Source organism: Anomaloglossus baeobatrachus, chromosome 1, assembly GCF_048569485.1.
Source record: "Anomaloglossus baeobatrachus isolate aAnoBae1 chromosome 1, aAnoBae1.hap1, whole genome shotgun sequence".
Classification (NCBI taxonomy): Eukaryota; Metazoa; Chordata; class Amphibia; order Anura; family Aromobatidae; genus Anomaloglossus; species Anomaloglossus baeobatrachus.
The window spans coordinates 125,316,887-125,342,206 of record NC_134353.1 but is presented as its reverse complement, the minus strand read 5'-3'; the positions used below and the strand labels follow the sequence as shown (position 1 = coordinate 125,342,206).

Below are 25,320 nucleotides of genomic sequence, written 5' to 3'. Positions count from 1 at the left end.
TTCATTCATTTTAAAGGGAACCTGTCAGGTGCAATATGCACTCAGAACCACGAGCAGTACTGGGTGCATATTGCTAATCCCTGCCTAACTGTCCCTGTATACACTAGCATAGCTAAAGAGATCTTTAGAAAAAGTATTTATAAAGATCCTTTATAATATGTTAATGAGGCCAGGGACCAGTTGCAAGGGCATGCGTTCCTGCGCTCATTCCGCCCTCTTAGCATATTAGCACGCCCGCAGGGGTGTGCTAACGTGCTAATCCATACCAATTGCCCAGCGTCATCAGCAATGATGTGCATACCTGTGTCCGTTCTCACCGCTTCAGAACACGGGGCTTAGGCTCAGAGCGCATGATCAGAAGTCTCGGCACTTCCGGTCATGTGCAGTAGATCTCTCTGAAGCCGGTACGCGTACACCCGGCTTCATACTGCGCATGACCGGAAGTACCGTGGTGTCTGATCATGTGCACTGATCCTAAGCCCAGTGTTCTGAAGCAGTGACAGTGGACACAGGTAGGTGCGTCACCACTGATGATGCTGGGCAATGGGCATTAAATAGCATATTGCCCCTGTGGGTGTGCTAACATGTTAAGAGGACGGAATTAGCTCAGGAACTAACACCCTTGCGACTAGTGCCCACTCTCATAAGCATATTATGAAGGATCTTTAGTAATACTTTCATTAGCATATTATGAAGGATCTTTAGTAATACTTTTTCTAAAGATCTCTTTACGTATGCTACTAGATGCTGGAATTTGAAGTATGCACCCAGAACTGCTCGTGGTTCTGGGTGCATATTGCACCTGACAGGTTCCCTTTAAGAATGAGCCAATTGCGGTCTTAGTTATAAAAAAAATGCCACTAACTTTGCCATTCTCCTTGCTTCCTCCTTCAATGGCTGATGTCACTTGACCTCTGCAGCCATCGACTAGCTGCAGCAGACAACTAGGAGACTGTGTCCACGTGACATTCTTTCCAGAAAAGGAAACAAGGAGACCAACAGGGACATAGGCAGTTTATGGATAATCACAAAATCCTTTAATCTGGCGGACCCACAGCTTAAAGACCCCGACAAACAATTGACTAAGCTGTGGCCAGGTAAAGTGTAGTGTAGTAATATGGTGGAAGAGCCCCTCTAATAATAACTTCATTCATACATGGATCTCCTCTGAAGCCCCCCCGCTCCAGCACCTCTCTGTGCTCCCTCTGGACTCTGTAGACCTGGCATTCAGAGATGATGAATTGTCACGTGCTTGCCTCTAGTTTTGTTGCAGATTTTAACTTTCCTACTAAACTCAAAAAGGTTATTTTCTGGTAGAAATTTTCCAGCCTGTGGGTTTTGATCTGTTCACATCACATGGAGTGTTCTTTTAGTATATTCCACTGTGGACTTTCTGACACGCCAGCCCCAGGGCCGGGGGCACTCTGAACCGGGCCGGACTATTCCGGGAATGTCAGCGGTGGCGGGTCTGGTTCCGTGACCCTGGCGGTGTCTTTTAGTAAGAAAGGGGATGATGATGAGATTTTAAAGTTTGTGACGCCACCTGTGGTTTTGTGGCTATGTGGGCCGCCGCTGCGCTGCGTGTTCCCCGGGGCCGGTGGTGATGGCGCAGCTGAGGTGTTCTTGGTCCCCACAGGTGGAGCGGGACCCCAGGGCGACCGTTGGAAATATGAAAAGTCTATGATGGCAGGCTGTGACACAGGAGTAATGGAGACGACACCGTGGCTTTGTGATAAGTCTTTTACTCACTGAACCAGCTTAGTCCACCATGGTATGTTGGGATCCACAGTGATGGGCATCCGCCGATCCCGAGTAAGTCCGAAGCCAGTACCAGTTCGCCTTCATTTGCATTGCCTGGTCGTCTCGTCTGCGCTGACTCTCTCCCGCTGGTTCTGTGCCTCCACACACAGTGCCCTGATCCAGGAGTCGCAGACCTCTAAAGTCTATTTCTAGCCTAGGGACCGGGACCCAGTTTGCGACCAAATCCCTTCACTTTGGGATGTTGCTTGTGGAACAAGACTATAGGGGAGTCTGGCACCCCTCCCCTAAGTCGTTTGGATTCTCTCTTCAACGTCACCAGGGTCTAGCAAGACCCCCATGGTCCGGACTCCTAGTCGCTCTCCTTCCCGCTCCTGACTGACTCTGTCAGCCATCAACTTTCAAACTGAACTCTGCCCATTTACCTCTGACACCTCACCCACCAAACTCCACCCCCAGGCTGGTCCCAAAGTCTGTGCACGGGGCTTGTGCCATAACCAGACTACTGGTCGCTAAGCATTAATGGGACCTGCCCCGCCCTGATCTAGTGTGTGAGGTAACAATTGGGTGTCTTCAGGCTTTTGGTGCTTGAACCCGGTCTCTTTCTCACCCAGGATGGGACACCACACCTCTGGCTGAGGTGCAGGACTTCTGTGGCGACGGTAGCCTCGGGTGCCACACTTTCCATCTAAAAGTCCTGATGTGGAGCTTCTACTTTGTGCTGACTCCCCGAAGGGTAAACTCAATTGTCCTATTGTGCAGCGATAGAAAACCACAAAGTATTATGTAGAAGTATCAGTACTGTGTAATTACTGTATACCGTAAAGTGGATAGCTCACGAACAACACAAATGTCTTATGATATTAAATAGATCTTTTAGGCTGGGTGAGGCCATATTAGAATGACTGTATACTGTTTATTGAAATTTGAAATACAATCTTTGCCCTCCTAGCCTGTTTAACATCTGTGTCCCTCCTCCCTGCTGCTGCTGGAATCTCACACTATTCAGTACAAGCTGCAGCTGTCAGTTAGGATGGTGGATTGCATACACTGGGCTCATGAGCTCTTTTTGGCTAGACTCCTAAGATGCTGATTATTTTTTAAAGATTATATAGCCATTGTGACATGGATTTTGAAAGTAAGTATTCCAGTCTCATCAGGTCTTAGTGATCTATTTATTAATATATGCAGTTTGTATAATCTGCTGAGAGATTTACTTTTTATGGTCAGGTTTATTTTATCACACTTAGACGCTTTTTATATAACGTATGACAAATACAAAGCTAACATTTATAATGTTCATCTGCCTTGGCAGCCTCAAGAAAAGGGCTTGTGCAATAAGAAATGTTTTGGCTGGATCTGCTGCTATTGTAGCCTCCATGGAAGTCTGTAGTCTGCAGTTGATACAGTTGATGGAGAAGTCGTCCAGCCAATGAACCCTTCCTCTAAGCTTATAATGAGGCAGAGGACAGCATTGATAGTGGGCTTTAAATACAGAGTAGAGATGAGCGATGTTCGAGGTTTGCCAATTTCATGTTCGAGTGATTTTGGGGGGTGCTCGAGATCAAACTTGAGCTTTTTGCTAAAAGCTCGATAGCTCGAGTTACGTTCGAGAACGGTTCGATCAGCAAAAAGCCAAGCTAATTACTAGCTGGCTTTTCACTGTAATAGTGTGAGTCACTGTGATTCACACTATTATGAAATTTCAGCGTATAGTGTGCAGGGGGGGGAACGGGGTTTCAATCTGTGCTGTTGGTGAGTGCTAAGATAATGCCGATCGCCATTTTTTTTTTTCTTTTCCTAAGCGCACGTGCAGTGGGGTGGGCCATGATGTCAGCCAATCCTAGACACACACACAGCTAAGTGTACTTTTTGCCAGACAAGCAAGGGCATGTGTCATAGACTGTAACTATCACATGTCCTTGCCTTATGAATACGGCCATTTTCCCTCACGCCGCCATTATCTGCTTTCTGCGTGTGGGTGACAGGAGATTCAAATACTAGGCCTAATAGCCTCCTTCAATGATGTGCTCTCCACGGGTCCTGAAATGGTATGAATGATGTGCTCTCCATGGGTCCTGAAATGGTATGAGACCATTACCATTTCAGGACCCGTGGAGAGCACATCATTGAAGGAGGCTATTAGTCCTAGTCTTTGAATCTCCTGATGAACTCCGTCTGATATGGAGATGGAGGTAAACGTGTCGAGTTTCAAGCATAATTATTGATGGATATGGGAGACATCTCAGGACCCCGAAAAATTAGCAGATAAGTCAATTGAGTACATCTGATACGCCCCGCATTGTTGGTTTATTTTGCACTACTATTTGAAGGAGTAAACTACTGAGGGGCAGCCGCCGAGGAATGGGGGCAATGTAAAAATTAGCATGTACTCCATTGACAGGAAGGGTGCAGATTATTGAGGGACAGCTGAGAACTGAATATAACAATTGTTTTTGACTTTGAATGTCTATAATTTTGGGGTATCATTGAATACTATAGCCTGAGATGTTCAGATAGTGGGTTGACACTACCCAGGAAATTAGGAGGAAGAGTAGTGACCATATATTTATTTAAATTATATGTCCAAATAGGGACAGAAAAGGGAAAGCCATCGAGGAATGGGGGCACCCGAAAACTAAGGGTGTACTCCATTGACAGGTAGAGCAACAGTTTAGGGATCAAGAACAGAGTATACCCATATACACCTATAACTGTTTGGGGTTATCCCTACCATTCTGTAAGGTCATTTAAGGGGTCCCTTTTCCCTCTACCCCCTGTGGGATAATTTTGAGAAAATATATTTGAAAAAATAATGTGTCAACCACTATATGGTGTGAATATATGTATTTTTTGTAGTTTTCTTTGTTGAGTCTGTGTTTTTAAATAGATATTTCAATAAAGTGTGATTTTAGTAATACACATTTTAAGTTTCCAATCTTGTCGCTAACAAAATGAGTGGCAAAAGGACAGATGCTGGTGGAAAGGGGAACAGGCGTGTTGGAAAAGGAAAAAAGTTTGTGTCCGTGGGGAAGGTGGGAAAGCTACATTAACATCTGCTGAAGATAGGCCATCTTCCAGCAAAAGTAAGATGTCTACTACTTTCCGTGGACAATCTGATGTGCTCCCTTTTTACGGAACAAAACAACTGGAACAAAGGTAGACGATGCACAAAAAAAACACATGCTTGACTGGATCTCAAGTGCTCCAACAAGTGGCCTCTCCTCCACCTCAAATTCAAAATCCAAAAAACAACATTCCTCTGAGTTGTCATCCTAATCGCACTTGCTTTCTCCCAGCTCTCAAGTCTCCACCCGCCCTGCAGAGTATGGTGAAACAGAGATGGCTGAGTCTGCAGAGCTGTTCAGTCACACTATAGGCTGGGAATCAGAGGTCTGCTCCCAAGCTACAGTGAGTACAGACCAGGAAATGGTCTGCAGTGAGGCCCAGAAGCTTTGTGAGTCAGATTCAGGCCGTGATGACCACGTTTCTGAGCATAATGTATGTATGTAATGACCCTCATTCCCAAACTGTAACACCTGTTGGTGGAGACAATGAGGAACATACTGATGACGATGAGATGTAGATACCAGATTGGGCTGACAACTTAACTATTTAGTCAGGGCAGGAAGAGGTTAGGTCTGAGGGCGAGGCGAGTGCAAACACAATGCTTGATGATGAAGTTCTAGATCCCACATACTGTCAACCCTCAGTCGGGCACTCAAGGAGGTCACCAGAAGCGGTGGAGGATGCAACTGACGACGAAGTTGCCTTGCGCCTTCCTGGACAGAGTCGGAGTACTGGAAGCACGTCCACAAGTGCATCCTCAGCCACCCCTCTGCCTCTGAGCACAAGTCGGGGTGGCTCTGCAGGTCGCATGTCCTCTAAGCCTTGCCTAGCCTGGTCCTTTTTTGACCTTGCAAAGGATCTCCCAAATCATGTGATCTGTAAAATTTGTCAGCAGTCTATAAGTAGAGACCAAAACCTCACCAATTTGACAACTTCTTCCATCAATCGTCACATGAATAACAAGCATAAGTCCCAGTGGGAAGCTCACCGTGCTGCAATGTGGCCTAGCGGAGTGTGCCATCCACCGCCTGGCCCTTCCAGTGCATGCGCGCGCTCTTCATCTTCTATGACTTTGGGGACAGCTGTCAGACCTGTTCTTCCACACAGACCTTCCACCACTTTAACCACAACAGGCAGTTTGCTTGGTAGGTTGTCAGTTGGTTTGGAAGGGGAAACAAGTGCTGGTGTACAGCTCTCTCAGACATCGAGAGCACCAACTTTGGATGAAGGCAACATCATGTCTCCGCCTGCACTTTCCTCACAGACCAGCAGTTTTCCAGGGACACCCTACTCACCACCGTCTCCACACTGCGGCCAGATCTCGGTCCCTCAGATGTGGACAAATTAAAAGGCTATTTCCTCCGAGCCATGACAAAGCTAAGAGGTTGACTTTATCTCTCTGTAAGCTCTTGGCTACGGAAATTCTGCCTTTCCGTCTGGTGGACACAGAGGATTTTCGAGAACTTATGTCCGTCGCAGTGCCCCAGTACCAGATGCCCAGTCGCCACTACTTCTCCAAGAAAGGTGTGCTTGCGCTACACCAGCATGTCACACACAACATCACCGCTTCCTTGAGAAACTCTGTGTGTGACCGGGTGCATTTCACCACCGATACTTGGACCAGTAAGCATGGACAAGGGCGACATGTCGCTGACTGGGCACTGGGTAATTATGGTGATAGATGGAGAAGGGTCTGCTGCACAAGTCTTGCCGTCCCCACGACTTGTGCGACAATCCTCTGTATGTCGAAGTTCCTCCACTTCTTCTGCCTCCTCAACCTAGTCTGGGTCCTCCACCTCCGCCCCAAGCCTGCCTGGTCAGGCAACCCGCGTTGCAACTGCGCACAAGGAATCCTGCACACCTCCTTACTATGCTGGCAGCAGAGCTCAACGGCATCAGGCGGTCTTTAGCTTGAAATGTCTTGGGAATAAGAGTCACACAGCGGATGAGTTGTGGTCAGCTCTGCGGTCCGAGTTTCGTAAATGGTTGACTCGACTCAACCTGCAGCCAGGGAAGGCCGTGTGCGACAATGCTGCAAACCTGGGTGCGGCCCTTTGCCGGGGCAACGTGACACACGTGCCTTGTATGGCTCACGTGTTGAACCTTGTTGCCCAGCAATTTTTAACCCACTATCCCGGCCTAGATGGGCTTCTGCACAGGGCACGGTCACTCTCTGCTCACTTCCGCCGTTCAACCGCCACAGCTGACCGACTTGCATCGCTCCAGAAGTCTTTCGGCCTGCCGGTTCATCGCCTGAAATGCGATGTGGCGACACGCTGGAATTCCACTCTCCACATGTTACAGCGACTGTGGCAGCACCGCCGAGCCCTGGTTATGACGTATAGCCTGGGCCAACGAGATGCAGAGGTGGGGCAGATCACGCTGATGGAGTGGTCTCAGATCAAGGACCTATGAACCCTTCTGCACAGTTTCGAGATGGCTACAAATATGTTTAGCGCTGACAATGCCATTATCAGCATGACTATTCCAGTCATTTACATGCTGGAGCACACGCTAAACACTATTCGGAGTCAGGGGGTGGGGCAACAGGAAGGGGAGGAAGTACAGGAGGATTCATATGCACAAGGGATACCAACATCTACAAGGTCCAGACGTTCATCATCACCAAGGCGGCAGGCATGGGACGGTGGGGGAGAGGGATTAACAAGGGTGCATGGTAGCAGCCAAAATCTTGAGGAAGGTGCAGGAGACCAGGAAGAAAGGGAGGACGAACTCTCGATGGACATGGAAGACTCAGCAGATGAGGGAGACCTTGGTCAAATTTCGGTTGAAAGAGGTTGGGGGGAGATGTCAGAGGAAGTTAGCACCTCTATGCCACAAACACAGCGAGGACTTGGTCCACATGGATGCGCAAGACACATGAGCGCCTTCTTGCTGCACTACCTACAACATGACCCTCGGATTGTCAAAATTAGAAGTGATGATGACTACTGGGTTGCCACACTATTCGATCCCCGGTACAAGTCCAAATGTTGTGAAATAATTCCAGCCATAGAAAGGGACGCACATATGCAAGAGTATCAGCAGAAGCTGTTACGCAATCTTAGCTCGGCTTTTCCAGCAAACACCAGTGGTGCACGGACTGAATCTCCCAGTTGTAACTTGACAAACGTGGGACTGTCTCGTCATCGACAGTCTAACCGTACCAGCAGCACCGTTTTTGGTGCTAGTAACAGCAATTTTATTGAATCTTTCATAATTTTTTTAGACCATCCTTTGCAAGGCCACCAGAGACAACAAGTCTGACACATAGTCAACGGCTGGAGAGGATGATACAGGAGTATCTCCAAATGAATATCGATGCCATGACTTTGCAACTGGAGCCTTGCTCATTTTGGGCTTCAAATGTTGAAAAATGGCCTGAGCTCTCCACTTACGCCTTGGAAATCTTGTCGTGTCCCGCAGCCAGCGTTGTCTCTGAACGTGTCTTCAGTGCTGCTGGGTGTGTGCTGACAGATAAGCGCACGCGTCTGTCCAGTGACAATGTGGACAGACTAACGTTCATCAAGATGAACAAGTCATGGATCCGCAAGGACTTTACTACCCCTGAGTCATCCTGTTGAGAGTAAAGGCTTGTGGATTTGGAATGTGCTTGATGCTAATGCACCTGTCAAGTTTGCAACTGGGGCACAAGTGCTGCCACTGAAGTGGTGTCTGTGGGGCCCAATTTTTGGAAAAAAGGAGACTCTGCTTGGAGTCCCATTGCTGGGCTTTTAAAAATGATCCAAGATGAACAAATCATGGATCAGCAAAGACTTTGCTACCTACCCCAGTGCCATCCTGGGGACAGTTAAGGCTGGCGTATTTTTGAATGTGCTTGATGCAATTCTACCTGTCAAGTTTGCAACTGGGGCACAAGTGATGCCACTGAAGGGGTGAGTGTGTTCCCAATTTTGGGAAAAAAGGGAGACTCTGCTTGGAGTCCCCTTGCTGTGTTTTACATGATTTTAGAAGGGCATGCCATGCCTATATCTGTGTCTCCTCCTCTTTTTCCTCGTCCAGCTGTTTAGTTTTCGCATGGGTATTTGTCCTTGTCACTTTCCCATGTGTTTGTGTTGTCTTGGGAGTTGTTTGTCACCTTTTGGACACCTTTGAGGGTGTTTTCCAGGTGTTTTTAGGTGTTTGTGATTGCCTCCCATTGTTTTCAATGGGGTTCGAGAGGTTCAATGAACGGTTCGCCGAACCGAACTCGAACGCGGCCTCTGTTTGACGAACCGAACTCGAGCCTCTAGAGGTTCTCTCATCTCTAATACAGAGTATTACCGGTATAGGTAGCCACGGGATTTCTGATTCATACACATTCATGAGTCCACATGAGCTTCTCATCTGACCTCCCTGGGGCATCCTCTGTCAATTTTATTCTTAGAAATTTGATTTCACTTCTTCTATTTTGTAATAAAATGACTGGATAAAAGCTATATATTAGTCTAACCTGCCAAATCTTGATGTTTTTTCCACCCAATTTTAAAAATGACCATATAACGGCAACCTAGCATGTAGCTGTAGAGCAGCATTTGGTAATTGCCATGCGTGGTTCAGCTTTGCACTCGCTGGCTGTCATGGCAGAGGCGGACTATATTCACACTGCAGAGTCTGACAAACAACCAGATGTCTCTTAGTTGCTTAGCCTGACTTGGGCATCGGCTGTTTTAGCTTCTTCACTGCTGTCCAGTCCAGCAGGAGTTAGTTCTTGCTGGCTTGTGAACTGCTGCTAGGAGTTCAGGCTGCTTATGACCACTCACAGCCGCCTTCACTCTTTATAAGTTGTGGATCTGGTTTCATGTCGCCAAATATAGCTTCAGCGATACTGATCCTATTGTGGTGATCCAGAGCTTGGTGATCTGTTGTTTGCTTACCTGTGTGGCGTGGCAATATCCCGGTTTATAGTTTGTTTCCTCCCTGTGATTCATTTCTTCCTGGGTACATATTGTCTCTCCCTTGTGTCTGATTGCAGTTTGCATGTGTTTTGGTTCTTCCCCTGTCTGTGGTATTTGTGGGGTTTACTTGTGGGGGGAGAGGGGGTGTTTGATCAGGGTTTAGACAGGAGTTAGGGTCACGCTGGCAATCCAGACCTGGCTACCAGCAAGCCTACCTCTGGGATAAGGGACAGCACAGGGTGCCTAGTCTGAGGACCAGTTTAGGGGTCCCTACTTCAGTTACCCCAACATCTCCGTGACAGTAATAATGCTTTCAGTACATTTTTACTAAATCATTGCTTAGAAGCACAGCCATATTGGTTGTCACCTTGAGTTAGCTTTTGTTTTTGTGCACTTGTTTCTGAGAAGTTAAGGAAGTGTTTCATCCAGAGTATAAATGGTATATCCATAGGATACACTATGGGGTGGCACTAGAGTTCAAGTCTTCTTCGTCTCTGAAGAGACAATATGCCCCATCCTGGGATTCTCACCCAAGGGGTTCTGTGACTTTAGTTGTCCCATTATAAGTGACTGTCAGCAGCCTCTTTTTACCATTGAAATCAATAGAAAGGTGGCTGCTCTTGAGTATGGTTATTACCATTGATGATCTCATTACAGGATTGAAGATACCTTTTAATAAGTGTGACAATCATGATGGCTGCACTTCAAGTTGTCAAGAAATGTTTACAATGAAATATTGACAAGCAATCGTAATTGCTATTCTTAAGTTAAGGTTCTGGAATTATTCATATTTGGAGTTGAAATCCTTTTCCATTCTTTAAAGGGAATCTGTCACCAGGTTTTTGCTCCCCCATTTGAGAAGAGAATAATGTAGAGACCTTGATTCCAGCGATGTGTCACTTACTGAGTTGTTTGCTGTCATTTTGATAAAATCAATGTTTTTTCTGCTGCAGATCTAGTAGTTATACAGAGCTCATGAATATGCTGGACTACCTGCAGGACGCCAAGTAGTCCTCTAATGATAATCTACTGCTGATTAATCAGGGATCTTATCAAAACTACACTTAACAGCCCAATAAGTGACACACTGCTGGATTCAGAATCTCTGCCCCTACGTTATGCTGCTCTCAGATTAGGTGGCAAAAACCTGATGACAGATTCCCTTTAAGTGGATGGAAGATTTTGCTGGTGGGAAAATGTCAGCTGTTCTATACTTATCATATTTTTTTTATTATAGGAAGCTGCTATCCATGTCCTGAGACAGTAGATGTGAAATGTAGTTGTGGGAAAACCGTCCTCACTGTTCCCTGTGGCAGAGAACGTAGCACCAAGCCTCCCCGCTGTAAGGCGCTGTGCGGGTATGTCCTATAGTATTCCTCCTCTGCTTCATGTATCCACTACCATATCTATATATATAATTGCCTTATTCTGTCTGTCTGTCTGTCTGTCTGTCTGTCTTGCTCCAAAATTGTGTCCTTACGGTGACACAAAGCGGATTGGCCGCTGGGCTCGCCATGGCCCCCCCCCCCCCACACCGATTGGCCGCTCGCCCAGGCTCCGCCCCCACACGGATTGGCCGGCCGCTCGCCCAGGCTCCGCCCCCCACTCGGATTGGCTTCTCGCCCCGGCACCCTGCACGTATTGGCAACTCGGCCACGCCCCACCCCCCTCACGCAATGCACGCTCGCTCTGGCCCCGACCCTCGCACACATTCCCCGAAGCGACACGGAGCCACGACTCCCAGGTGAGTACTGTACCCCCGGAAGCCCACATCAGCGTACGCCGCTAACCCAGCCGACACATACCCTCGCATTGCTGGGGCTGCCGGCGTATGCTGGTGTGGGCTCCCGTGCGAGCGGGGGACGGGATACGCTGGTAACCATGGTAGCATAGTTACCAGCGCATCAAGGTCCTGCAGCGGCGGAACATACACACACGCACACACATAACACACACACACACATCAGATCACACTCACTCTCACAGTCACTCTCACACACACCTCACACACACATCACATCGCATCCACACACTCACAACATCCTGGGATATCGCTTGCTTCTCGGCGGCGATACTGTGCAGTGAGCTTCCAGGACCTGCCGGAGGATCACATGGCCAGAAGCATGTGGTATCTCCGGATGTTGTGAGTGTGAGCGCGTATGTGCGATATCGTCAGTGTGTGTGTGTGTGAGTGTATGCGATCGGGTGTGTGTGAGTGTATGCGATCGGGGGTGTGTGTGTGTGTGTGTGTGTGTGTATGCGATCGGATCTGTGAGTGTCGGCAGAGGAGCACAGCGTGCTGGAGGAGGCTGGGAGGCAAGAGGCTGATCCTGGGGAAGGCTGATGCTGGGGGAGGCTGGGAGGAGAGAGGCTGATGCTGGGGGAGGCTGATGCTGGGGGAGGCTGGGAGGGTGTAGGCTGATGCTGGGGGAGGCTGATGCTAGGGGAGGCTGGGAGGAGAGAGGCTGATGCTGGGGGAGGCTGAGGCTGGGGGAGGCTGGGAGGGGGAGGCTGATGCTGGGGGAGGCTGTTAGGAGGGAGGCTGGGAGGAGAGAGGCTGATCCTGGGGAAGGCTGGGAGGGGGAGGCTGATGCTGGGGGAGGCTGGGAGGAGAGAGGCTGATGCTGGAGGAGGCTGGGAGGAGAGAGGCTTATGCTGGGGGAGGCTGGGAGGAGAGAGGCTGATGCTGGGGGAGGCTGGGAGGCGGAGGCTGATGCTGGGGGAGGCTGGGAGGCGGAGACTGATGCTAGGGGAGGCTGGGAGGGGGAGGCTGATGCTGGGGGAGGCTGAGGCTGGGGAAGGCTGGGAGGAGAGAGGCTGATGCTGGGGACAGAGAGGAGAGGCTGATGCTGGGAGGAGAGAGGCTGATGCTGGGGGCAGAGAGGCTGATGCTGGTGCAGCATGGGGGATGGAGCACGATGGGGGGGTGCGCAGCATGCGGGATGGAGCACGATGGGGAGTGCGCAGCATGGGGGATGGAGCACGTTTGGGAGTGCGCAGCATGGGGGATGGAGCACGATGGGGAATGCGCAGCATGGGGGATGGAGCACAATGGGGAGTGCGCAGCATGGGGGATGGAGCATGATGGGGGGTGCGCAGCATGGGGGATGGAGCACGATGGGGGGTGCACAGTATGGGGGATGGAACACGATGGGGGGTGCGCAGCATGGGGGATGGAGCACGTTTGGGAGTGCGCAGCTTGGGGGATGGAGCACGTTTGGGAGTGCGCAGCTTGGGGGATACAGCACGATGGGGAGTGCGCAGCATGGGGGATGGAGTACGTTTGGGATTGCTCAGCATGGGGGATGGAGCACGATGGGGGGTGCGCAGCATGGGGGATGGAGCACGATGGGGAGTGCGCAGCATGGGGGATGGAGCACGATGGGGAGTGCGCAGCATGGGGGATGGAGCACGTTTGGGAGTGCGCAGCATGGGGGATGGAGCACGATGGGGAGTGCGCAGCATGGCGGATGGAGCACGATGGGGAATGCGCAGCATGGGGGATGGAGCATAATGGGGAGTGCGCAGCATGGGAGATGGAGCACGATGGGGAATGCGCAGCATAGGGGATGGAGCACGGTGGGGAGTGCGCAGCATGGGGGATGGAGCACGATGGGAGCTGTACACCTCCCCCCAACACACACACACACACACACGCGCACTGCACAACACACCACACACTGGGAACCACAAACACCGCCCTACACAGACACCCACACACACACACACAGACAACGCTGCACACACACAACACCCAACACACAAACACCGCGGCATACATAAATATACGCACATACCGCACAACACACACATTGCACAAAACATACCTCCCCCCCAAAACACACACACACACACACCCCACACTCTCACACAAACCGCGCAACACACACACACAACGCTACAGACACAGCGCTCCACAAACAACGCAACACACATACAACACCGCTCTCACCCCCCGCCACACCCAGACAACACTCAGAACATGTACAGCGCCTACACAAACACTTAGTAACTACACACAACAACATCTATATATATATATATAACAAAAATCATACATGAACTACACAATACGTAAATTCTAGAATACCCGATGCGTAGAATCTGGCCACCTTTAAGTATAATATAGATCACCAAAGGAGCAAGACCTGCCTGCGAGCTTAGGCACTGTGCACGGATCCATGGCACCAAGGACATCACATAGTATACAATTAATACAAGTCTCCATGATTTTTCTAAACTCTTGCATTTATTCATTTGTGTGTCTACAAATAATGGGACTCCTGTTGTCTTCTTCATTTAGTAACCCATCCACGTGCCACCACGAGGCCAGGGAGCAACACAGATGCCACTTCGGTCCTTGCCCACCTTGTCGACAGATTTGTCAGAAAACTTTCCAGAAGTGTGGTCACCTCTGCCCCATGTCTTGTCATGATGAGGCTCTTATTAAACAGAAAGGCCTGGTAAGACCTCCACCTGGTGAAAAAAGGATTCATGTGATCTATTTATCCATGTGATATAGAATTGTAGTCCCAGCACGCCCAGAGAGAAGGGGAGTAAATGGGGGGGAAGGGGCAGAGGGAGTCTTCAGTTATCCAGTTTTTTTCAATGGTTTTTGTATCCACATGGATATTGATGGCCATGGTAGATGTTAAATCCCATCTTCTGTAAATCTTCAGTACCGAGCAGCGTAGCTGTGAATTCAGCCCTGGGGTAAAACACTGACTAGGCAGTGTTCCTAATTCCAGTCCTCGGTAGCCACCAACAGGTCATGTTTTCAGGATTTCCTTAGCATTGCCCAGGTGAAAATTCTATCACTTGTGCAATTAATTTAGTGAGTGGAGTGTCAAGGATTTAATTTTTTTACATTGTATATTTTGTCAATCGGCAATGACCTCTTTATTCCCTCCACAAACAGACACAAGCATGGTTTTTTTCCCTCTTCTTCCACAAAACTGTTCATAGTGCATGTACCAGTTTAATATGTTCAAGAACTGTCCTGATTCTCATATTCTGTAACTTGCTGTGCACTAATTTTGAGTGGGTGTTTGCCCTTCATCTGCCAGCATTGTAGGTACAGGAACTTCCTTATCCTCTCTTCCCAGCATGCCGAGCACCTTCTAGTGACCAATAGCTTGTCTGATTCGAAACTGAAATCCCTCCTGTTATACTTAAAGGGAATGTGTTACGACATTTGTCTTTGTATCAATAATTATTGATTATATAATCAATTAATTTCAATGCAAAATGAATGTCATTTGGTAACTTTTTTATTTTCTGCAACTACTGGGACTGGCATTTTTATTTGTTGGCATATAAGTGTCTAAGCACGGCACTTTCAAACTACAAATACAGCGGTCCCTGTACAGAGGATACTGTGGTCGCTGTCCGACTGTATCTCCTTACACTGTGGCTACCTCAGTTGTAAATTGGGCATGCCTCCTGGGCTGTCCAGTTCACCAGGAGCCAGTTTGTTGTAGTCCATAATGATGCTCTGAACTATGATTTCCCCCAGTCACCGGTGAGCAGAGCATCATGGCCGCGAGCGATGGTCAGCAGCCTGACATTGTCCTATTGTCAGGCTACCAAGCTGTTTTTATCACTGGAAGAAGTCACCGCCACAGTACTGCTGTGAGCACTCAGAAGACTGCATACAACGGAGACTTCTTTCAGTGGTGAGAACAGCTCGTTAGCTTGGGATTAGTAGTATAATATCAGGCTGTCGATCTGTACTTACCGCCACTGTTAACTTTGCAGTGTTCAGAGCATAGCAGTGTAATAATCACGCTGCTGTGCCCTGAGCACTAACTCAGCTCTGCTGACCTTGTAAAGGTACCGTCACACTAAGCGACGCTCCAGCGATCCCACCAGCGATCTGACCTGGCAGGGAACGCTGGAGCGTCGCTACCTGGTCGCTGGTGAGCTGTCAAACAGGCAGATCTCCACAGCGATCAGAGATCAGCCACCAGCGACCCCTGTAATGACTCTGTGCTTGGTAACCATGGTACACATCGGGTTACTAAGCAAAGCGCTTTGCTTATAGTTACCCGATGTGTACCTTGGCTACGTGTGCAGGGAGCCGGCTTCTAGAAGCTGCGGACGCTGGTAACCAAGGTAAATATCGGGTAACCAAGCAAAGCCTTTGGTTGGTTACCCGATGTGTACCTTGGTTACCAGCGTCAGCAGAAGCCGGCTCCCTGCTGCCTGCACGTTCAGATCGTTGCTCTCTCGCTGTCACACACAGCGATGTGTGCTTCACAGCGGGAGAGCAACAACTAAAAAATGGTCCAGGACTTTCAGCAACGACCGGCGACCTCACAGCAGGGGCCAGGTTGTTGCTGGATGTCACACACAGCAACATCGCTAGCAACATCGCTGTTACGTCACAAATGTCGTGACTCAGCAGCGATGTCGCTTAGTGAGACGTGGCCTTAAGCCTCATACAGACGTCCCTGTATTACAGACATCTGATGGAGGCTTTATACTGGCAGAAGACTATCTAATCCCATCTGGTGTGATACAGCCCACAGAGCCGCATATCTAGCCCTGTTTTGTAATACAGCCTGCATATTTGTCCCCATTATATGGGATACAGCTCGCAAAGCCATGTATCTAGTACTCAATAAAGATGAAGGCTGCACATCCAATAATATGGTAAAGGTATAATGCTAAAAGCATGCTGACAATTATAATGAAAAATGCAATTTTCTACCTGGAAAGTGAACATGTGACTCATGAAATGCATACCTGCCAAGACTATTAGGGAAAGAGATATTGGGCTCGGTTCCATTGATCAATGCGATTGCTAAATATCTCTTTTTTTCCTAATAGTCTTGGCAGGTATGCATTTCATGAGTCACATGTTCACTTTCCACGTATCTAATACTGTCATGTGTGCTACAACCTGGAGCTGTGTATCTAATCCCACCTCTTACTACATTATGCGCATCTAATCCCAGCGTGTGATACGCATCCGTGTATCTAATCTCCGTGCATGATACACTCCGTGTATCTAATAGCATCGCGTGATACATTGCACATATTTAATCCCAGCACGTGATAAAGCAAGCAGCGCCAACTAACAGCAGTACCACTGCCAGCCATCTTCTGTGACACTGTCCACATGTCTGAATGACTTTTCAGAGACCAAAAAGGTGTATCTGTACGGTCATCCTAAGCTTCACCCTCCTTATCCTGTTGCAAACACCCAGATTGGGAGGGGAGGAGACATCAGACACATGTGTGAGCAAATCCCGCCAACTTTTACGGCAGTCATAAAGCGAGCGAGCACAACAATGGGTTTCGGCTGCCCCCTTTGTGTTTTTAAAATTAAAAATATCAAAACTAAATTTATTTTTGATATTTTATACCATTTAAAAATAACTTTTTTGTTTTCATTAAAGCATGAATCCTTTGGATTCCTTCAGTTGGATGTTTTTTCTCTTGCTGACACATTCCCTTGATCGCTGTTTAGCAGACAGGAGAGCAGGAGCAAGGAAATAGAAAGACTCCAATTCCTGTATCCGTCTCTGCTGAAGGCTGATTACACTTGACAGCAGGCGGTGGCAGCAAGTTATATAGAAGAGATACATCTAATGGCCGGCGCGTTTCACAGATTTTATAACCTTTTTATGTAATGATTTGTGGATCGTCTACTTATCACATCATCTCAGGAATGGGATGTATGATCGTACAGTGACCATTTGCCTTTCTTTGTTAGCCTCAGCCTGCGGGTCCATGGGAGCAGCCTTGTGAACCTGCCTTCATCCAGACAGCATTGCCGTGTCCTCCCTGCAATGTCCCTATGCCTATGTAAGTACAACGCTTTGTATTATAACCAAAGTAACTGGATACAATTACTTAAAGGGGTCGTCCACTACTTTGACATTGATGGCCATTCCTTAGAATAAGTTATCAATGTCTGTTCAGCTGGGGTCCTACATCCCAAACCACCGCTGATCAGCTGATCTTGATCCCGGCAACGGCAGCAGGTGACCAGGAGTGCTCAGTTCCGGAGATGCTCCAGATTCTGATAGCGGCCAGGTACTCCACATCCGCTTCCTATAGATTAGAATGGGAGACGGATGTGCTGTACCTTGCTGCGACCGCTATCAGAAGACAGAGCAGCGCTCTAAGGCTGGGGCCACACGGGGCACTACTGCGATGCTTGCATGAGACTCGGCTCGCGCTGGCAGCACAGCAGGAGCAGAGTGTCATACGAGTGTGCCTGCATCTGAGCTCCGATCATGTGAGCAGACCTCAGCTGCGGGGGGCGGGCCGGCACGGAGGAGGGGCAAGAGGGATTTATCTCCCTCTCTCCTCTGTAGCCGGCTATTACCATTCTCGCACTGCACTGGCAGTACACCGGTGTACCGTGAGTGCAGTGCGATTTTTCTCTCGCCCCAGTCACTTGAATGGGTGCGAGAGAAAGTCTTGCATTACACCCGCAGCATGCTGTGATTGTTTTCTCGGTCCGATTAGGGCTGAGAAAATAATCGCTCATGTGTGCTGACACACAGGCTAGAATTGGGCCGAGGGGAATGCGATGTTTTATCGCACTCCACTCGCACCGATTTTCTCGCCGTGTGGCTTAGGCCTAACTGAGCATCTCCGGCGCCTGCTGCCACCACCAGGACGGAAATCCGCTGATCAGTGGGGGTGCGGCATGTCGGACCCAGCCGATCAGACAATGATGACCTATCCAAAGGATAGGCCATCAATGTCAAAGTAGTGGACAACCCCTTTAAGATGCGTATTAGGTCCTCAGATCTGGTTACATGAGACGATCAGTGTAGTTGTAATTTCCCAATTACAAGGTAATTCTAACAATGAGGTCAGTCTGCTGTGATAGTGATGAAGCTGCAGTTTCATTGTACGTGGCCTTACATTTAATATCTTTTCCATCTTTCCCATTGTTGTGGATGAGTGTGTGGGTTATGCCTGCTCTGTCTGCTCCGCGATACGTCGGGGATTGTTTATGGTGAGACACGGGCTCACATTACATTAATATCCTTCACAAGCCTTTATTGCTTCCTCTTTCGGATGATGCTTTATGATGATGAGATGTCTGGCTGTCCTTCTGTGACAGGCGGGACGTACTTTTGGGCTGTGATTTATGGATTCCAGATGTCGTCTGTGTTCCTCTGTTTTCATTGGTCAGCAGCAGATTTTACTTTTTTTGAAGCATTATATGAGGAAAATAAATATTAATGTATATAATAAAGTTACCAGATCTTCCCGGACTGTGCGTCTTTTGCACTTTTCAGCCCTGTAGGTTGTTGATTTTATCTCATAGCACAAGACTTGCTCTGTGCACCTCTCCTCTTTATATTTCCTCAGCATCTACTTGAGTGATCACCAAAAGCTTTAGGCCCTGTGCTCCCGTCTTTACTCGCTCCCGTCTTTACTCGCTCCCGTCTTTACTCGCTCCCGTCTTTACTCGCTCCCGTCTTTACTCGCTCCCGTCTTTACTCGCTCCCGTCTTTACTCGCTCCCGTCTTTACTCGCTCCCGTCTTTACTCGCTCCTGTCTTTACTCGCTCCTGTCTTTACTCGCTCCCGTCTTTACTCGCTGCCGTCTTTACTCGCTCCCGTCTTTACTCGCTGCCGTCTTTACTCGCTGCCGTCTTTACTCGCTCCCGTCTTTACTCGCTCCCGTCTTCACGCTGTTTTCGCGGCAGAAAAGGTGCAATTTTTGTTCTTAACCTTGCTGCAGTCCATCCCGTGCAAAACCTATGGGGAAAAAAAATACTGTGCGCACACTGCGGGTTTTTTTTACCTCTAGGTTTTGCTGCAGAATTTCTGCAGCAAAAAGTAGCATGTCACTTCTTTTCCGCAGGTACCTGCGGTTTTTGCTATAGATAATGGTAAAACACTGCAGGTACCAACCCGCGGCAAAACCGCAGGTGCGTTATTACCGCGTTTTTTTGTCGCTCGTGCGGTATTCTGCCAGAGGATACGGATTTTTCTTAAGAAAAAGTTATTTCCCAGTGCGCACATGGCCTTTAACTCATGTTTTCTTGAATCTTCATTGAAGGAAACTTCATTCTTGGGAATCTGCTTTCATGGTAACTGATGTGATCATGTTACCGTCTCTCACCTGCGTTGGGCAATTCTCTGTTAGATTGATTGTAGTAGGGTCTATCTGGTGTCTTTTTTATTTTACCGAAAAATACCGCAGTTTACAACTTTCATGTAATTAAAATATGCATGAAATTGAGAGCAGCTTCTTATATTTGTTACAATATTTATATGATGATGACTGATACTCAGCCTACAAATGAGTAAATTGATTTGGTGCCAATCAAATTTTGTTCATATGTCACAAATATTCAGATTCATCAGAAACTCCAATTTTGGTAATACAATCTGTATAAATCAAGCAAAAGTGGCGGCCATGGAGCGACAATAGTGCTTGATTTATTTATTTATTTATTTTTTAATGGCAAAGGATGGGGTTTAAAAAAAACAAACATTATGCTCACACTGCTCCGCAGCACTCGGCCTCTGCTGGCTCTCTCCCACACTCATGCCTCTTCTTTTTCCCTCCTCAGTGAGTTTATGCTTCTGTCTTCACTTCTTGGGAACTTCATGCTTTTGTCTTTCAGTCCTCTTCTCTTTCGTAGACGATCTTGCTCTTAGGCGCCAACTTGCTCCTGTCTTTACTTGCTCCCGTCTTTACTTGCTCCCGTCTTTACTTGCTCCCGTCTTTACTCGCTCCCGTCTTTACTCGCTCCCGTGTTTACTCGCTCCCGTCTTTACTCGCTCCCGTGTTTACTCGCTCCCGTCTTTACTCGCTCCCGTGTTTACTCGCTCCCGTCTTTACTCGCTCCCGTCTTTACTCGCTCCCGTCTTTACTCGCTCCCGTCATTACCCGCTCCCGTCTTTACCCGCTCCCGTCTTTACCCGCTCCCGTCTTTACTCGCTCCCGTCTTCACTCGCTCCCGTCTTCACTCGCTCCCGTCTTCACTCGCTCCCGTCTTCACTCGCTGCCGTCTTCACTCGCTGCCGTCTTCACTCGCTGCCGTCTTCACTCGCTCCCGTCTTCACTCGCTCCCGTCTTCACTCGCTCCCGTCTTCACTCGCTCCCGTCTTCACTCGCTCCCGTCTTCACTCGCTCCCGTCTTCACTCGCTCCCGTCTTCACTCGCTCCCGTCTTCACTCGCTGCCGTCTTCACTCGCTCCCGTCTTCACTCGCTCCCGTCTTCACTCGCTGCCGTCTTCACTCGCTGCCGTCTTCACTCGCTGCCGTCTTCACTCGCTGCCGTCTTCACGTTTTAGAGTGGTAAAAATCGAAAAGACTAAATCGAAGGCTGGAGCCAGTGAGCAAGCCAGTGGAGGACTGGATAGGGAGCTGTTAATAATGTTTTGCAGACTTCAGAGCATAATAAATGTCTCTTACCAGCAATATGATTCACATCAAATAAATTCAATGCAAAAATCAATTTACCTGGTCGAATTTCAGTGAATCTGGCAAATTCTCATTTCAGCAAGTTTGCTCTGACTTCCTGATGTCTTATAAAGCTTCCCTTTGACTTTTATTATAAAGTATTAAGCATTTTCAGAGCGAAAACTCATGGAGAATGGTCAGGTCACTTCTTTTAATGGCTTAGCTTCATTGGAACCCAAAGCAGATAAGATGTTCAAAAAACTAAACAAACATTTGAATATCAAGCTGTTTTTTACATAAAACTGTATACAGTGTGTCCACTCATATCCTGTCCACCGTCATTAATTTGAGAACGGCGGCAGCTATAGGAATAGAAGTGGTGTCTAGGTATAGTAAAGTAGCCATGCGCTACCCAATGAAACCACCTATAGCGCCACCTGATGGAAAACAACGGAGTTAGCATTTTTATCTCGAAATGGCGGTGGACAGGATATGGGTGGGCACACTGTATATTCATTCTTTTGAGTACTTTTTCAGGCAGGTTTTGGAGCGGACTTGCCTGAAAAAGATGTCATGTGCACGTACCCAAGTAGGGAGAAAGCTATTAATCAGTGGCAGATGGAGCCTGCATATCAACAATATCAAGGACCTAATGCTTATACCGATTTAAGTGGAATCTGTCAGGTGATTTTGTAGTACTATTCTAATGTTATCTTTATATAGGCTGAATTAGACCTTTCAGGATCAGTTAGTTTTATTGTTTTACCTTTTCCTATTATTTTGCTGTAAGCTCCATAGTAATTCAGTATATCCTGCATGCTAGTCAAGTTTATGTAACTACAATTTGCATATTCATAGTGTTCTTACTATCACTGCTGAGAGGTGGGAGGGAGTATGGATGGGGCAAATTCAGTTCAGACTTACTATCACTAATGCCAGCAAAGAGAGGTGAGAGGGGGGGAACAGGAACATATGCAGTTTGTATTTAGATATACTTGACTAGATACTACGGCTCGAGAGTGATTTCTTTCTAATTCACCAGCGCATCGTTCCCTCCTGCCCTCCAGGCTCCTAGACAAGTGAGTGTACGTTGATAAAGGTCTTGCTGACCGAAACATCATCTATATATACACCCATGAGCCACCAGGAAAAATATATTCGACACATCATCTATGGTTTGAGTCCTGGGTTCTTTCCATTTTATGTATACGGGGTGGGACCCTTCCCGTGCACTACCACCTTCTGAGGAGGTGCCGTATTTCTTCAGCTCAACTATGTACCATTGGGTGGACAATTAAATTGCAAACTGGTGGCTAAAATTTTGATTCAAGTAGGAGCAATGTTGGTAAAAAGTCTTATTGTACAGTGAAGAAATATTATTTGTGTCACCGTCACGTCTGTATATTCCACCTGTAACATGTTACTATGTCTTAGTTTATTACCAGCTGCTCATCAGGTAGAACCCAAAGGATAAGGTGGAATGATTTATTATCTTCATTTATGCACCCTGCTTTTAGGTATTGTTTATCCCAGAGGATTACGACCAATGTCCTATGTTACCTGTTTAATATTGAAAATATTGCATGTATGTGTATAGTTGGTAAATACCGTGTAGGTTGGTTTTAACGCCTCCTTTGGTGTGGCGGTCTGCGGATGGACGCGGGAGGTGCGTGTTTTGTTGACACAGTGGCGGTATATTGGCTACTAGAGTTATTGTAATGAACTGAAAGACTCTAACACTTAAGGAAACTCAACAACGCGGCTCTGTGTGTGGTTTGGGGCCAACTCCCTGCCCTCATGTATCCAGATGTGTGCCCTTCTGTTCCTCCTAGTACACAGCCTCTGCCAGAGACCAGTCTGCTGCTCTGTACATGACAAGCTTGTGCTCAGACCTCAGATATATATTGTCCATCATGCTTCTTACTATTTTACCAATCAACAAATCCCTAAATTCTGCTTTTTTTTTCTTTTCTTCATTTAGGGAGTGCCTTGGAAAACACGAGGTAAGCATGTCACTATACGATTTTGAACTCAAACCTTTCAATATCTGTGTGCGTCTTTTTCGCCTATCACTTCTACTGTATTCCTAGCAAAAGCAGTTGTGGCTTCGTTTAGTATAATGTCAAAGAATGTGATAGAATTCCACCTAATTACTGCCCAGACCTAAGAACAATATGAAGCATCACTCCAGACTCTTCTTACTTTAAACCTCATTCCCCTCCGTATATGTGCTGCCGTCACCGAACTCATTACTTTCTTACAGGAGGTGAAGTAATTTGTGCTTTAATATTATTCTGTCCTTATAGTAAGATAAAACCATTAACAGAGGAAACTTGACTATCACTGACGAGTGCCAATACACAGAAAGCCCACCCATCCATCCATCCATCCCTCCCTCTTCTCCCTCTCTCCCTCCCTCCCTTTTCTCCCTCTTCTCCCTCCCTTCCTCTTTTTTCCCTCCCTCTTTTTTCCCTCCCTCTTTTTGCCCTCCCTCCGTCTTCCCCTCCCTCCGTCTTCCCCTCCCTCCCTCTTCCCCTCCCTCTTCCCCTCCCTCTTCCCCTCCCTCTTCCCCTCCCTCTTCCCCTCCCTCTTCCCCTCCCTCTTCCCCTCCCTCTTCCCCTCCCTCTTCCCCTCCCACTTCCCCTCCCACTTCCCCTCCCTCTTCCCCTCCCTCTTCCCCTCCCTATGCCCCTCCCTCTTCCCCTCCCTCTTCCCCTCCCTATGCCCCTCCCTCTTCCCCTCCCTCCCTCTTCCCCTCCCTCCCTCTTCCCCTCCCTCCCTCTTCCCCTCCCTCCCTCTTCCCCTCCCTCTTCCCCTCCCTCCCTCTTCCCCTCCCTCCCTCTTCCCCTCCCTCCCTCTTCCCCTCCCTCCCTCTTCCCCTCCCTCTTCCCCTCCCTCCCTCTTCCCCTCCCTCCCTCTTTCCCGCACCTACTAAAAGTAGTCTAGCAAAGGACAACTGTTGAGTGACAGGGTTCATAAAAATGTATAGACTTTCCAGGCTTCAGGATAGGCATGCACATTTCTCAAAAAATGCATCAAAATCTGCATTAAAAAGCGCACGATGTGCAAATACCCTTATTGTAGCACAAATATTTGAAGTAGCATTGCAGCAGTTTTTATTTCCACATAGGACATTGCCGGGGAGTTAGTATTCTGTGTCATGTGTTTAATTCATATAGTATGAGCCTTTCATTTTGGACAGCTGTGTCATGTAATCGTAGTGTGACTACCAATCGAGTACATGCTGTCCTGTGTACACAGGAAGTCAGTCTCTGACTTACTCTGAACTACAGGATATTGCCTGATCACCTACCAAATCTCCCAGCAGAGGCAGTGTGTCTATAATTACCCTACTAGTATATCTGCCTTTGAATTTTGGAACTAGGTCAGTTATCAATGGTTTTTACAAAACCGATTTGGTGAAGTCTTGATTGCGCATGTCGGGCTTGGTTTGGGTCAGCATATCAGATGATTATTATTTGTAAGCTTGACCTTTGGAAATACATTTGTATATAGTTATGCAATGTAAGAAATATTTCTTTTTTTGCCACGAGTTGGAGCTTTGTGCAGATGCATGACCATTGAAAGGGGATATTTGTACACTCCTCAGGTTATGTAATATGCCCAGGAGGAGAAGTGCATAACAGATTGACAGTACAGCTCTATCCATAGTGTCTACTTATTTAATAAAGTTTAATTACACATGGCAAAGTGCACCCATAGCCGGAGCCATAATTAAAATACCACTATCCCTCAATGAAGTCACCATCTAGCTCTGGATATGTGAGCTCCAAGTTTTATGTAATTGAAGCGAATTTCATGGAGTACATGAAGACGTATCCCAGTTGTGAAGTGGAAATACCAGTTAACAGACTAGTTGATGACTGGTATATCAGTAAGGGCTTCACCGCTGAAACACATCGCCTCCATATTGGCATTGGCTCCGTGCCCCAATAACCAAATCGACAAGTCTAGAGAAGAGAGGTAGCACAGATGGTCAACCATGGCTCAACTCTCACACGTAATTAGAGATCTCCCATTCTGGCGATTGGTGGGACTCCTGGAGGTCAGGCCCCACCCAACAATGATCACTTATCCACTGGAAAAGTGAAAATTGATATTGACTTTTCACTACAAGAATACTGTTTTAAGGTAGCACCCGGACAAGACTAAGTCACCCCCCCCCCCCGGTCTATGTGGAGAGGGT

The 25,320-nt window shown here is 47.8% G+C and overlaps 1 protein-coding gene across 1 annotated transcript in view; it reads left to right on the top strand.

The window, feature by feature from the left end:
* The window catches only part of NFXL1 (nuclear transcription factor, X-box binding like 1), a 187,731-nt gene that overhangs the window by 99,793 nt on the left and 62,618 nt on the right, over window positions 1–25,320 (top strand). The window contains exons 13-16 of the mRNA XM_075347016.1: window positions 10,963–11,083; window positions 14,029–14,188; window positions 17,446–17,537; window positions 23,095–23,116. Of these exons, the coding sequence (XP_075203131.1) occupies window positions 10,963–11,083; window positions 14,029–14,188; window positions 17,446–17,537; window positions 23,095–23,116 (395 nt within the window). The remainder of the gene's footprint in view (window positions 1–10,962; window positions 11,084–14,028; window positions 14,189–17,445; window positions 17,538–23,094; window positions 23,117–25,320) is intronic.